The sequence below is a fragment of the Malaclemys terrapin genome, chromosome 10 (assembly GCF_027887155.1).
Source record: "Malaclemys terrapin pileata isolate rMalTer1 chromosome 10, rMalTer1.hap1, whole genome shotgun sequence".
NCBI lineage: Eukaryota > Metazoa > Chordata > Testudines > Emydidae > Malaclemys > Malaclemys terrapin.
The window spans coordinates 50,346,859-50,360,553 of record NC_071514.1 but is presented as its reverse complement, the minus strand read 5'-3'; the positions used below and the strand labels follow the sequence as shown (position 1 = coordinate 50,360,553).

Sequence of the window (13,695 nt, the reverse complement as noted above, 5' to 3'; positions counted from 1 at the left end):
CTCAAGGATATGAACCTTTCCTACCACCAGAGAGTTAAGTGTCAAACCTGTTAGAGGCTTCATTCCAGGTTCTTTGTCTGCTTCAGTCATCAGGCACAGGTTGGGTGTCACAGAACTTAGACATGAATCAACTAGACCATCTCCCTTTGAGGGCAGGAATTGTCCCTTCTGCATGTTGCTTAGTGCTTTATCTAGGCAGCTTTTAAAAATCCTGAGTGATTTTAAAAATCCCCTCCACTCTGGAGACTCTTCTAAACTCTAATAAATCTCAGCCTCAGGACATTTTTCCTGACTAAATTTCCCCTATTTTTTGTTTCATTCCACCTTCCACTGACTCAGTGCTTGGCCATTATAGTCTTTATGGCAAATTTCACCCCATTTGGCAGCATCTGTACTCAAGACAATCTGAATTAAGTGTGCTGGTAACATTCCATGAGCATTATATTAAATACTTTCCTACAATCCAAATATATGACCAGTCTATCTCCTGGGCTCCCTTCAAAGATTAGTGTTGTTCTGTGAAAAAATTAAATCAAGTTTGTCTGGCAAGATTTATTCTTTGTAATCCCATCTATTTATTGCTCCTGGTTCCATTGTCTTGTAGGTAAATAATAACAATAGTGTTACTTCGCTCCTATAAAGCACTTTCATCTATAGATTTCTAAGAGCTTCACAAAGGAAGCTTAGTGTTATCCCCATTTTAAAGATGGAGAAACTGAGGCACGGAGAGGGGAAATTATTTCCTTGGAGTTACCCAGCAGACCAATGGCAGAGCTGAGAATCCTGGTTCCTTGTCCAGGTCCAATTCACTGGACCACATTACTAGAATTTTTTCTTATTATTTGTGCTATTCTTTCACTAGATAGATTTTCTGGATAACAATTAGCAGCGTCATGCCTTCTTTTTTTTTTTTTAGATTAGGCCCTCATTTGCTTTTCTCCAGCCATTCAGTACTGCCTCCACTCTCCACGACTCTTCAGAAGTAGTTGTTTGGTAAGCTAATGTTAACTGATTCCCTTAATGCCCTGAGGTGTAAATCATCTAGACTCATTGATCTGTACATATTCCTGCTTTTGCAAATATTCCTTTACTTACTTTCTATCAGTAACTAAATTTACAAGGTTCACCTTTTCCCTTGATTTTCAAAACTTCTTTATCCTTATTTTTCTTGTTGAAGATGGATTTTAAATCAGGCAGAAATGGGACCCATGAATCTTCATTTCAGAAAAGTCACCTCCCTTTGAAGGAGAGATTAGACACACTCAAGAGGTCAGGAATTCCCAGTTTCCTATAACTGGGCGAAGTAGCTTTTTCAGATATAGCTGTCTTCTACAATAAATGTATTGAGCTAGCATGTGTGCAGCATTTTGAAAAAGTGAAAGTGCTGTATAGGTGATAGTACTGTTACTGTTGTTGTTTCTATTTATTAATGTACTAGGACAAACTGCTATTCCAAAGAACTGATAGTGAGTCTCTGTTACCTAAAAGACAGCTGGACTGGTAAGGCCCAGTCCTATTCCCAGTAAAGTCAATAAGAGTCTTTCCATTGACTTCACAGGGAATTGGATTGAGCCCCTTATTGTGGATTAAGCATTTCCAAAAGTGTCTTCTAGAGGTATTGTGAGGTCCCTATGATACGATCATTTGAAGAAGTAATGGGAGTCTTTCATGGAGATGCTGTGGACAAGCGAAAACTTGGTGCTCACTCTGAATGTCTTTCTCTTACTACAAGGGGGTGCGATCCCTGGCTGAAGACCATGTAGCCGTTGAAGTGGGATGTGACTGTGGCTGATGTTGGGTAAGGTAGGAGTGCTTTTGGAAGAGGCCATCTTCCAGCCATAACCATTGGGAAGGTGAAGCGGGCTTGCTAGGAGAAGGTCTTTTTGAGCGAAGAACAGGATTTGCAAGTGAAAGCTGGTGGGGAAGGCTGTTGAGAAGGAGAAGGAGTTCTGCAGGGTGCTGATTAGTAACATGAGGTTACGAATGAAAACTGGTAAAACCAGGTTCCCCATTAGAAGGCTTAAGAATGGACAGTAAGATGTGCTCCCAGCACCCAGGGCTGATTTCAGGTAATCCAGTTTACCTATACAGTGCACAGACTTCTTGGGCTTTGGGCTGCTGCTGCTTTGGTTGCCCAGGTCGCAGCGGTACTGTACTGTGTAATGTTCAGTGTAGGCGCTCTTGTCACCATAGGCGCTGAGCACCTTCCAGCTGTGCACTAAGCAGCGTGATTAACCTCTGTCACACATGGTATATTCTTCCAGTATTGGTTAGATGGGGTATTTGCCTATATGCGACTACTTTTCTACCAGTAGGTAACTAACAACCTCTGACAGGGTCTGTCAGGTCTTCTCCATCTCCACTGGAGGCATCAGTGCCCTGACATTCCCCACCCAAGGAAAATCCACTCAAGACGGTCCCCGCACAGGGACAGGAGGACATACTGACCAATCAAGAACCAGCAGGCCAGTTACGGAGGCTTGCCTGTGTTTGCTTAGGGGCAGAGCTGGGTGAGACTGGGACAGAGGAGGAGTGCCTCAAGGCTAACCCAGAAGCCAGGGGCCTGGCCCTGCATGCTACAGCTAAACTGTTGCATTTGAAGGTTGTTTTATTTCTTCTTTGTTTCAAGGCGCAGAGAGCGGAACCCGGAGTTCCTGTTTAGTTACTTGATTGACGCTAAGCTTACGGCACAGGCTACCCTGGCCCAAACTGGCAGCCAGTGGTTGCAGACTCAGGCAGGGAGCGCCGCAGTGCCATGCGTGGCCCTGAAGGGGGCATTGCAAAGCAACCCCACCTCCCACATTGCCCCAGAATGGGTGACCGGGTAGTTATGCATTCTTTGTCTTTCTACGTGTGGTTCCAGAGCAATTTCTGGGAGCTGCCTCGTGTGACTGGTTCAGATTTTCTGTCAGAGGTCGCTGCACCAGAAGAATGATTTATTGCTAGGGTGCTCATCTCCGTAGCAATGGGTTTGGAACCAGGTGCTTTCCGAACATATGCAAAGTGGGGAGAGGGCTCCCTGAGAGCAGAGCAGTAACATGCACATCTCCAAGAGGAGATTTCAAACTGATCGCAGATGAACATTGTGCTGGTCCATGTCCAGACAAGAATGAGGAGAACCCATCTACCCCCTATGCAGATAGAGGTAAGAAACAGTTTTCAGGCTCTCTGCACAGGTACTACTGCGGAGAATGATTTGGAAGAGCCATCTGAGGGAACTGATCAGAAGGAGACCCCATTGACCAGAAGGCATGAGATGCATTGTCCTAGGGATGAGGATTCCACGACCACCACTCCCAAGAGGAGGAGACAGGTGGTGGTGGTCGGGGACTCCTTCCTAAGTGGGACAGAGTCATCCATCTGCCGACCAAACCGAGAGACTCGAGAAGTGTGCTGCTTGCCTGGAGCTAGAATTCAGGATGTGACTGAGTGTCTGCTGAGACTGAACAAGCCCTCGGACCACTACCCCTTCCAACTTCTCCACGTGGTTACCAATGATACTGCCAAGAATGACCTTGAGCGGGTCACTGCAGACTACATGGCTTTGGGAAGAAGGATAAAGGAGGCGCAAGTCATGTTCTCATCCATCCTCCCTGTTGAAGGAAAAGGCCCAGGTAGGGACCGTCGAAGTGTGGAGGTAAATGCATGGTTACGCAGGTAGTGTCAGAGAGAGGACTTTGGCTTCTTCGACCATGGGATGTTGTTCCGGGAAGAAGGATTGCTAGGAAGAGTTGGGAACCACCTAACGAAGAGAGGAAAGAGCATCTTTGCAGGTAGGCTTGCTAACCTAGTGAGGAGGGCTTTAAAGTAGGTTTGCCGGGGGGCAGTGACCTAAGCCCTGAGGTAAGTGGGGAAGTGGATACCAGGAGGAAACACAAGGAGGAGGGTGCAACAGGGGGAGGCCTCCTGATTCACACTGAGAAAGAAGGGCAATCAGCTAGTTATCTTAGGTGCCTGTACATGAATGCAAGAAGCCTGGGAAACAAGCAGGAAGAATTGGAAGTCCTGGCACAGTCAAAGAACTATCATGTGATTGGAATAACAGAGACTTGGTGGGGTAACTCAAATGACTGGAGCACTGTCATGGATGAGTATAAACTGTTCAGGAAGGACAGGCAGGGGAAGAAATGTGGAGGAGTTGCACTGTATGTAAGAGAGGGGTATGATTGCTCAGAGCTCCAATATGAAACTGGAGAAAAGCCTGTTGAGAGTCTTTGGGTTACGTTTAGAAGTGAGAGCAACAAGGGTGATGTCGTGGTGGGCATGTACTATAGACCACCAGACCAGGAGGATAAGGGAGACGAGGCTTTCTTCGGACAATTAACTGAAGTTTCCAGAACACAGGCCCAGATTCTAATGGGGGACTTCAATCACCCTGACATCTGCTGGGAGAGCAGTACAGCAGTGCAGAGACAATCCAGGAAGTTTTTGGATAGTGTTGGGGACAACTTCCTGGTGCAACTACTGGAGGAACCAACCTGAGGCCTTTCTCCTCTTGACCTGCTGCTTACAAACAGGGAAGAATTGGTAGGGGAAGTAGCAGTGGGTGGAAACCTGGGCAACAATGACCATGAGATGGTTGAGTTTAGGATCCTCACAAAAGGAAGAAAGGACAGTAGCAAAATACGGACCCTGGACTTCAGAAAAGCAGATTTTGATTCCCTTAGGGATCTGATGGACAGGATCCCCTGGGAGACTAATATGAGAAGGAAAGGAGTCCAGGAAAGCCTGGCTGTATTTGAAAGAAGCCTTATTGAGGGCGCAGGAACAAACCATCCCAATGTTTAGAAAGAATAGTAAATATGGCAGTGTAATAGGTCCTAGCCGGGGCTCGACCCTTCCGGGCAGGAGGGGAGCCACACCGACTCACTACTGTGGGAACAAGCAGTCAGTTAGTCCCGAAGCTCCGGCTCTTTGGTGCAGGGCCGGAGCAACCACAGTTAAAGCTCAGGCCCTTGACTGCAGGGGCGGAGCAAGCAAACAGTTCAGAGCCCAGGCCCTGGATCAGGGCGGGGCAAACACAGTTAAGCTCAGGTAAGGCACGCCTAGGCTTTCTGTAGCCGAGCGTTGAGTGAGGGGGAAGCCTGCCACCCGTGAGCAGGGGTGGCAGGGGGGAACACAGGCCCACCCACTCCACTGCGTTCCAGCCCGGGGCCCTAGCAGCGGTTACTGCCGCTGCTGGTCAGTGGGGTATTCAGACCGCAACACACTGACATTGGCTCACACTCGGTTGCAGCTGGACTGGGGTCGGCTACCCCCGGGCTACTTCCACGATCCCCCTCAAAGCCTACCTCATTCGTCGCACCGGGCTCGGGCCAGTCCATCTGCATGGGCTCCTCTCAGCCAGGGCTCGGTGGCAGGTCCGGTAGCTCTGCCGGGAAGTCAGGCCAACGGTCCTCGGGCGGCTCCTCTGGGTAGCAGCAGGGGCGGAGGGGTTCGGGTGCAGTCTCACCCTCAGGGTTGGTGGGGTGGGGTTCCCAGGGATTCTCCCAGTGATGGGAGCGGACGGGCTCCGGCGGCTCCTCCTCGTAGCGGGCCCGGGTAGCTCAGGCCAGCTAGGGTCCAGGCCTCGGTCTTCGGTGGTCTCCTGGCCGGGAGCTCCCGGCCGCACGTCTGCTCCCTGTGGTGGCTGGCCGCAGACTGAGCTCTGGCGGCCGGCCTTTATACTTCCTGTCCCGCCTCTTGACTTCCGGGGGGCGGGGACAGGCGGTGGTGGTCCCACCCACTCTGGTGCCTGCACGTGGGCTCCCTCTTCTGGGCAGGAGGGGAGCCACACCGACTCACTACAGGCAGGCGACCAGCTTGGCTTAACAGTGAAATCTTCAGTGAGCTTAAACACAAAAGGAAGCTTACAAGAAGTGGAAACTTGGTCAGATGGCTAGGGAGGAGTATAAAAATATTGCTCGAGCATGCAGGGGTGTAATCAGGAAGGCCAAAACACAACTAGAGTTGCAGCTAGCAAGGAATGTGAAGGGTAACAAGAGGGGTTTCTACAGGTATGTTAGCAACAAGCAAAAGGTCAGGGAAAATGTGGGACCCTTACTGAATGGGGGAGGCAATCTAGAGACAGATGATGTGAAGTGAAGTGAGAGCAACAAGGGTGATGTCGTGGTGGGCATGTACTATAGACCACCAGACCAGGAGGTGGTCTGAAGTACTCAATGCTTTTTTTGCCTTGGTCTTCACAGACAAGGTCAGCTCCCACACTGCTGTCCTAGGCAACACAGTATGGGGAGGAAGTGAGCAGCCCTCAGTGGTGAAAGAACAGTTTAAGGACTACTTAGAAAAGCTGGACATGCACAAGTCCATGGTTCCAGATCTAATGCATCCAAAGGTGCTGAGGGAATTGGTTGATGTGATTGCAGAGCCATTGTCCATTATCTTTGTAAACTGATGGTGATCGGGGGAGGTCCCGGACGATTGGAAAAAGGCAAATATAGTGCCTATCTTTAAAAAGGGGAAGAAGGAGAACCCAGGAAACTACAGACCGGTCAGCTTCACCTCAGTCCCAGGAAAAATCGTGGAGCAGGTCCTCAAGGAAACCATTTTGAAGCCCTTGGAGGAGAGGAAGGTGATCAGGAACAGTCAACATGGATTCACCAAGAGCAAGTCATGCGTGACCAACCTGATTGCCTTCTATGATGAGCTTGTTCTGTGGATATGGAGAAAGCAGTGGATGTGATATCAAAGCTTTTGATATGGTCCCCCACAGTATTCTTGCCAGCAAGTTAAAAAAGTATGGATTGGATGAATGGACTATAAGGTAGATAGAAATCTGGCTAGATTGTTGGGTTCCTCGGGTAGTGATCAACAGCTCGATGTCTGGTTGGTAGCTGGTATCAAGTGGAGTGCTCCATGGGTCGGTCCTGGAGCCAGTTTTATTCAACATCTTTATTAATGATCTGGACGATGGGATGGATTGCACCCTCAGGAAGTTCACAGATGACACTAAGCTTGGGGGAGAGATAGATATGCTGGTGGTTAGGGATAGGGTCCAGAGTGAACTAGACAAATTGGAGGCTTGGGCCAAAAGAGGCCACATCTGGAGTATTGCGTCCAGTTTTGGGCCCCCCACTACAGAAAGGATGTGGACAAATTGGAGAGAGTCCAGCGGAGGGCAATGGAAATGATGAGGGGGCTGGGGCACATGACTTACAAGGCGAGGCTGAGGGAACTGGGATTGTTTAGTCTGCAGAAGAGAAGCATGAGGGAGGATGTGATAGCAGCCTTCAACTACCTGAAGGGGGATTCCAAAGAGGATGGAGCTCGGCTGTTCTCAGTGGTGGCAGATGACAGAACAAGGAGCAAAAATCTCAAGTTGCAGTGGGGGAGGTCTAGGTTGGATCTTAGGAAACACTATTTCACTAGGAGGGTGGTGAAGCACTGGAATGGGTTACCTAGGGAGGCAGTGGAATCTCCATCCTTAGAGGTTTTTAAGGCCTGGATTGACAAAACCCTGGCTGGGATGATTTAGTTAGTGTTCGTCCTGCTTTGAGCAGGGGGTTGCACTAGATGACCTCCTATGATTCTATAACCTCCGAGTGAAAGTCTGCTGAAAATCAGGCAGTAGTACATCCCACTTATATGGGGCTGGATGCATATTGCTTCCTACCCAGTGTGCTTGGACAGGCACTGAAAGGCTTAGAAATTCTCAATGAAGAGGCAGTGTAGCCACTTGCTTTTCAAACAAATAGTGCAAACAACCAGTGGGTCCCGTTGAGGCGAGGAGGCTGGTGTTGTGAATGCAGTGGGGGCGGTGATTACTGCTCCATTGATTAGTATTCTGACTGGTTGCTTCTCACTGTTTTGGAGTTAGCCTTAGCTATTGCCTGGCAACCGTAGTGTAAAAGTACAACACCAGCTTCAGAGTTCAAGCCTGCTCCTTGCATGCACACACATCCTCTCCTACTCCGCTGCCGGTCCGGAGCAGGTGGCTGTATCCTACCCGCTAAACCATCCTCATTTTCAACTCTGCAAGGAGGAAGATTGAAAGGGGAGAGGAGGGAGAGTTGGACAATAAGAAAACAAACAGCGAGAGCAACAATGAGCCAGTACAAAGAGGAGGAGAGGGTTCTTAGCACTGGGACGATGGGCGGGGCTTGCTGAAGCTAAGGTTTGGTCTGTCTGTCTGTCTTGCTGTCTCTTCCTTGCCCAAGCGCAGTGTGAATGGGATACCTGAACCTGCTGAAAGTCTACTTACTAGGCATGGCTCTGCTGGTTCCCCTCTTTCCCTCCCTTCCATGTCCATTTGCTGGTGGAAGTGCTGCTGGCAGGACCTTGTCTGGCCCCAGCCACTGCCCAGAAGTCCCTGAGGTTTGGTTTTGCTAAGTGTGCCCCTCTCCCTTTGTATCTCACATGGGGCAAGCGCTTGCCCCCAGTTAGTTTGCAGCCCTGAGATTTTGTCCTGTCAGGAATGTGTCCCAGAGCAGAGAGCTGGATGTGGGGCTCTCCACACCTGCCTGGGACTTGAGTGACATCTCTCTGGCTCCTTTCTCTGGGGGCCAAGAATGATGTATCTGAATGCATTTCCCCCCGAATCAGCTGCTGGGGTAGCCAGGAAAGGTCTGCTGATGTATGGACATGTACAGTGTGTACAGACTCGCCATACACATAATCACACTTCTTCTCACTCGCACATCCACACGTTCCCTTTCTCTCACACACTTCCACACCTGTCACACACACCCTCTTGCCCACCCCTCTTATACACCTGCATGCCCCTGCACACCCTCTCTCCCACACACTCTCATACCTCTCTCTCACATGCAAATAGGAATTCACAGAAGCTAGCTGAATGCACGCCAAAACACACTGCCTTTGCCAGTGCAGAAAATCCAAGCACCTTTGGAAATCCAGCCTGTGGTGTTTTCCTTCTGAAAGACTGAGACAGGGCAGGACCCGCTTTGGAAAATTCGAAGTTCTTAGACTTCTCTGAGCAGGTGGTTTGGGATTTTGTCAAACTTTAATAAATGGAGTGTTGGTGAAACCACATTAAACCTTCTACACTTGGAAAATAATAGCACATGGGAATCTCTCTGTATGTCAGATCATCTCTTCTACTGGCATTTGTGGATGTATGCTTGGAGTTTGACACAGTTCATCTAGTGTGAAGTATTGAGTGGTTGAGACTGGGACTTGGGAGACCCGAGTTCAGTTCAGACATGCTGTGTAACCTTGGGCAAGTCGCTCATTTAATCTGTGCCATACTTTCTCTTCTGTAGCCTGGGGACAATAGCACTTCCCTGCCTCAGGGGGTAAAATCCAGTAACCAGTTCATGATGTGTTCAGGTGCAGGGTGAGGCGGCCAGATAGGGGCTAAGGGAGGTTAGGATGCACAGTGAATCAAACTGCATCCGTGAACCGTGGGCCTGGTGGCATTTCTGCTTCTCTGAATACAGACCGTGTGAACCCCTCCCACCGTTCTGCACAACATGCTCATTTAACATCCTGAGAAATTTTGCCACTCCAGTCAGGGGCATCACAGCCTCCTGTTTATCCCCAGGGCTAGTACTAGTGAGGCAATGGCAGTGCAAGTCCCCACAGAGTGCTTGTAACCTGACCTGTAGGAGCGAGAGGATCGTTGTGTCTGCAAGGCCTATTCAGTCCTTGGTCTCCACTGAGATTCCCTGCAGGGGAGGCAGTGAGTGCAGCTGCCGGTGGTGACTCCTGCCACCCATTCACTTCATATAGGCCACTGAGCAGCCATTAGGCATCCATGATTTTCAATGGCTTGTGGTGGAAGTTGGATTTGAACCCAGGCCCTGGGGGTGAAAGGCTCCATGTGCCATTCCCATTCCTACATGCACACATGAATGCTTTCGGTTGGTCTCTCTGCATGGGATGGGTGTTCCTGGCAGGCAGATGAATGAAAGGGGCTTAAAGAAACGTGTCTGTTTTTGTCTTTCAGAGCCTTGGGTCAGCGGACAAGAAGGACTTTTTCCAACCAAAGTAAGTGCCAGTGGCCTGTGTGTTTGAGAGAGAGTGTGTGCACCTGAGTGGAAATTCACTGTTGCAACGTATTATTGAGAGAAACACTGTATCTCACTAAGATTAGCCATGTCAATGGATAAGAATAGTTTCTGCAATTACGCTTGCTAGGACAACACTTCAAGGGCTGTCAGTCGCTTTGCTTCAGGGCATATGCAAATCCCCAGATGAGATCAGGAAGAATCAAGGCTGCTCTGCCTGGCATCAGGGACCAGGCTGATGTCCAGTGGCCTCGGAAGGAGGGGGTTGCAAAGATGGTCCTTCCCACCTTTGCTACTCCTTGCTCTGGAATTGTACTGAACACAGTGTGGTTGGTCTAGAGACTCTGATGCTGTATGTTGTAACTGGCTGGTCTTGGCGCGGAGCTTTCACTGCCAGTATTTTGACACAAATGCTTCCCTCTCATTCCATCGGATACAAGCCATCACCTTTGAGGGTAAAATGGGGGAAGAGAGGACTGTTTGGAGCCACTGTATCAGTAGTCATAGACATAGGCTCTCCTAATATACCACTAGACCAGCAATGGAGTAGGCAGTTGGCAGAACAGTGCATTCCCTGTCTACATGGACCATTGCTCTGATCCAGCATGGCCATTCCTATGAGACAGAGTAAATAAAGTCCTTAAACCATTTTCAACCTCTGGGCCCCTGACTGAAATACAACCAAAGCCCTCATCTCTGCAGAATTTGGGTTGTTATACCAAACATGCAAGGCCTTTCAGTACAGAGCTGCAGAACATGAAGGCTTCCTGTTTGAAATGCAGCGTTGTCAATGTGAACTTTCAAAAAGAGCGACTTCTCTTAAAAACTGGAGAGGTACTTACAGCATCCGGTCATGACTGGGAGGGAGCCATTCCTATGGCCCTGCAGCACTGTGATGTCGAGCATTCGTTTGTGTGTGCATAGTCTGTTGTCATTACTACTCTGGCCTTTTTCGTAACCTTCTGAACTTTTTCAGTCTGCGAAAATAGAGCGTTGAGGTATTTCTGGTGACGGAAGCTGTGGAAGCGAGCTGTAACTTTTGGGAACAGCACTGGAATTTTCTCCTTCAAGGGGATGGGATTGGGGAGAAATGTCTTTAAAAATAGAGTTGTTCTGCTATTTATTTCTCCTGGTTACTTTCCAAAGAGCATCTCCAGAAGGTTCCTTTTCAGCACTGTGTACAAAATATGTGGTGAGCATGAGACAACAGCCTCTGTCACTGCCTTGTCTAATTAATCTTAGCATCAGAATAGACTAGTAGAGTACTAGTAGAATTTCAGACTTCATCATGACATGTCTAGCAGCAAGCATTGTTTGCAATCAGGGTGTATTTGATTTAAATCACTAGTCAGGAAGACTCGATTTAATCATGGATTTCTACATAAAAGTGCATTCTTGTTGGTTGTTATAACTTTAATACGTATTCTTCACAACTCAGAGATAGATGTAGGTTTCATTTTTAGAAGGTACACACTATACATTTTTAAAGTGATTTATTTTGAAATTTTTTCAGATTAGTAGCTATATCAGAAAATGAATGATTGTTTGGTTATTTCATTTACCAAAGGTAATTGAAGCAGATATTCAACAGGTTAATCATTAATATTTGGGGGATTTTCTTGCATGCTGTATTAGGAGGAGAACATCACCAGATATTTAAATTGTTTTATTTATCTAAAACAATGTTATGTATTTTGGATTTTTTTCTTCAACAACAAACATAATATTTTAACAAAACAAGCATGTGAATTTTTGAATTTAGTTAAACATTCAAGTTTTTTTAAAATCAGGATTGTTTTTGTTAAAATTGTTTTTAATTAAAATAGTTAAGTGAAATATTTAAACAAAACCAAAAATTAAATCGACTATGTCAGGCAGGTCAACATAAGAAACTTAAAATATTGGTTTCTGCAGCTAACTCGGTTGTCTTCGCCTTCATTTTCCTGTCTGTTCATAATCTGGAAAAGAAAAACAAGCTTTCCTGCTTTTTCAGGTCCCGAACAATTTCTCAATTTGGAATGAATTAATTCAAAGGAAGAAAATATTCTTTCTACACTGGCAGAAGAAGCTACTGCTCTTAAAAGTGAGATTATCATTTCAGCAGTCTCTGAATCCAAGTGCTTAAGTAACTTCCACCAGTTCACTGGTGTGACTTTCTTTAAAACATCATCAGCAAACATATATTTCTTGAATGGTTCACCCTTAGCTCTGAAATTTATTATAGTTGGCATTCTGACCCATCCACTCCCAGTCTTTATTCAGGCCTAATTTGATGGTGTCCAGTTTGCAAATTAATTCCAGTTCTGCAGTTTCTCGTTGGAGTCTGTTTTTGCAGTGGGGCAGAAGAAGAGGCCCCGAGATAGGACAGACTCTTCTGCTGGGCTAAGATTATAGCTGGATAGATTAACAATATTGCTGGGTGAGTTAAAGGAACCACTGTTGTGGCCCCTTGTGGCATATAGGAGTTTAGATACACTAACACTAACCCAGGAGCAATCCCTGTAACAAACCCCATTGCCAACTCTCTCCGCATTTCTATTCAAGGGACACCATCATAGGACCTAACCACATCAGTCACGCCATCAGGAGCTCGTTCACCTGCACATCTACTAACGTGATATATGCAATCATGTGCCAGCAATGCCCCTCTGCCATGTACATTGGCCAAACTGGACAGTCTCTACACAAAATAATAAATGGACACAAATCAGACATCAAGAATTATAACATTCAAAAACCAGTAGGAGAGCACTTCAGTCTCCCTGGACACTCAATAACAGGCTTAAAAGTGGCAATTCTTCAACAAAAAAAAACTTCAAAAACAGACTCCAACAAGGAACTGCAGAACTGGAATTAATTTGAAAACTGGACACCATCAAATTAGGCCCGAATAAAGACTGGGAGTGGATGGATCACTACAAAAACTAATTTCCCTCTGCTGATACTCACACCATCTTGTCAACTGTTTGAAATGGGCCACCTTGATTACACTAGCCTCATTAGCACTACAAAAGTGATTTTCCCTCCCTTGGTATTCACCCCTTCTTGTCAACTGTTGAGAATAGGCCACTTCCACCTTAATTTAATTGGCTTGTTAGCACTGACCCCCCACTTAGTAAGGCAACTCCCATCTTTTCATGTGCTGTGTATTTATACCTGCCTATTGTATTTTCCACTCCATGCATCCGATGAAGTGGGTTTTAGCCCATGAAAGCTTATGCCCAAATAAATGTGTTAGTCTCTAAGGTGCTACAAGGACTTCTCATTATATTGTTTCATTTGGGCAACCAGGCCTTGCATTTCTTTGTTGTACTTTTTGCATTTTGCATGCATGCCTGTCTTACTCACAGGTAGAGGAACTTCATTAAAATATTCCCAAACTGGGTCTCTTTTACGGCCTGCTGCCATTATAGGTTTTCCCTTCTAGTGAGAGAATGGTATCGTAGATCTCAAATCAATGAAGGCTACACTCAGAAAGACCAAAAGACTTCTGGAATATGCTGCTCAAACAGTTTCACTTTTGTTTCTACTGCATGTCCCTCTCTTCTCATATTTATCTCCAGACTTCTCCTTGTCCAGATCTATTCCGCCCCCAACAATCTTCTATTCATTGAACTTTTGAAACTTTGCACTTTTAGAGAGAGTTAAGGGATTGACTCTGTGTACGCAAATGTGCAGAGGGACAATAGGGTTGAGGACTGTTATTTCTCACCTCTATATATAATTT

The 13,695-nt window shown here is 46.9% G+C and overlaps 1 protein-coding gene across 4 annotated transcripts in view; it reads left to right on the top strand.

Moving 5' to 3' along the window:
• Window positions 1-13,695, top strand: part of LOC128844813 (ankyrin repeat and fibronectin type-III domain-containing protein 1-like) — a 601,031-nt gene that overhangs the window by 434,006 nt on the left and 153,330 nt on the right. For all 4 annotated transcript variants that reach the window (XM_054042827.1, XM_054042826.1, XM_054042824.1 and 1 more), the window contains one exon: window positions 9,908-9,948. In XM_054042827.1, the coding sequence (XP_053898802.1) occupies window positions 9,908-9,948 (41 nt within the window). The remainder of the gene's footprint in view (window positions 1-9,907; window positions 9,949-13,695) is intronic.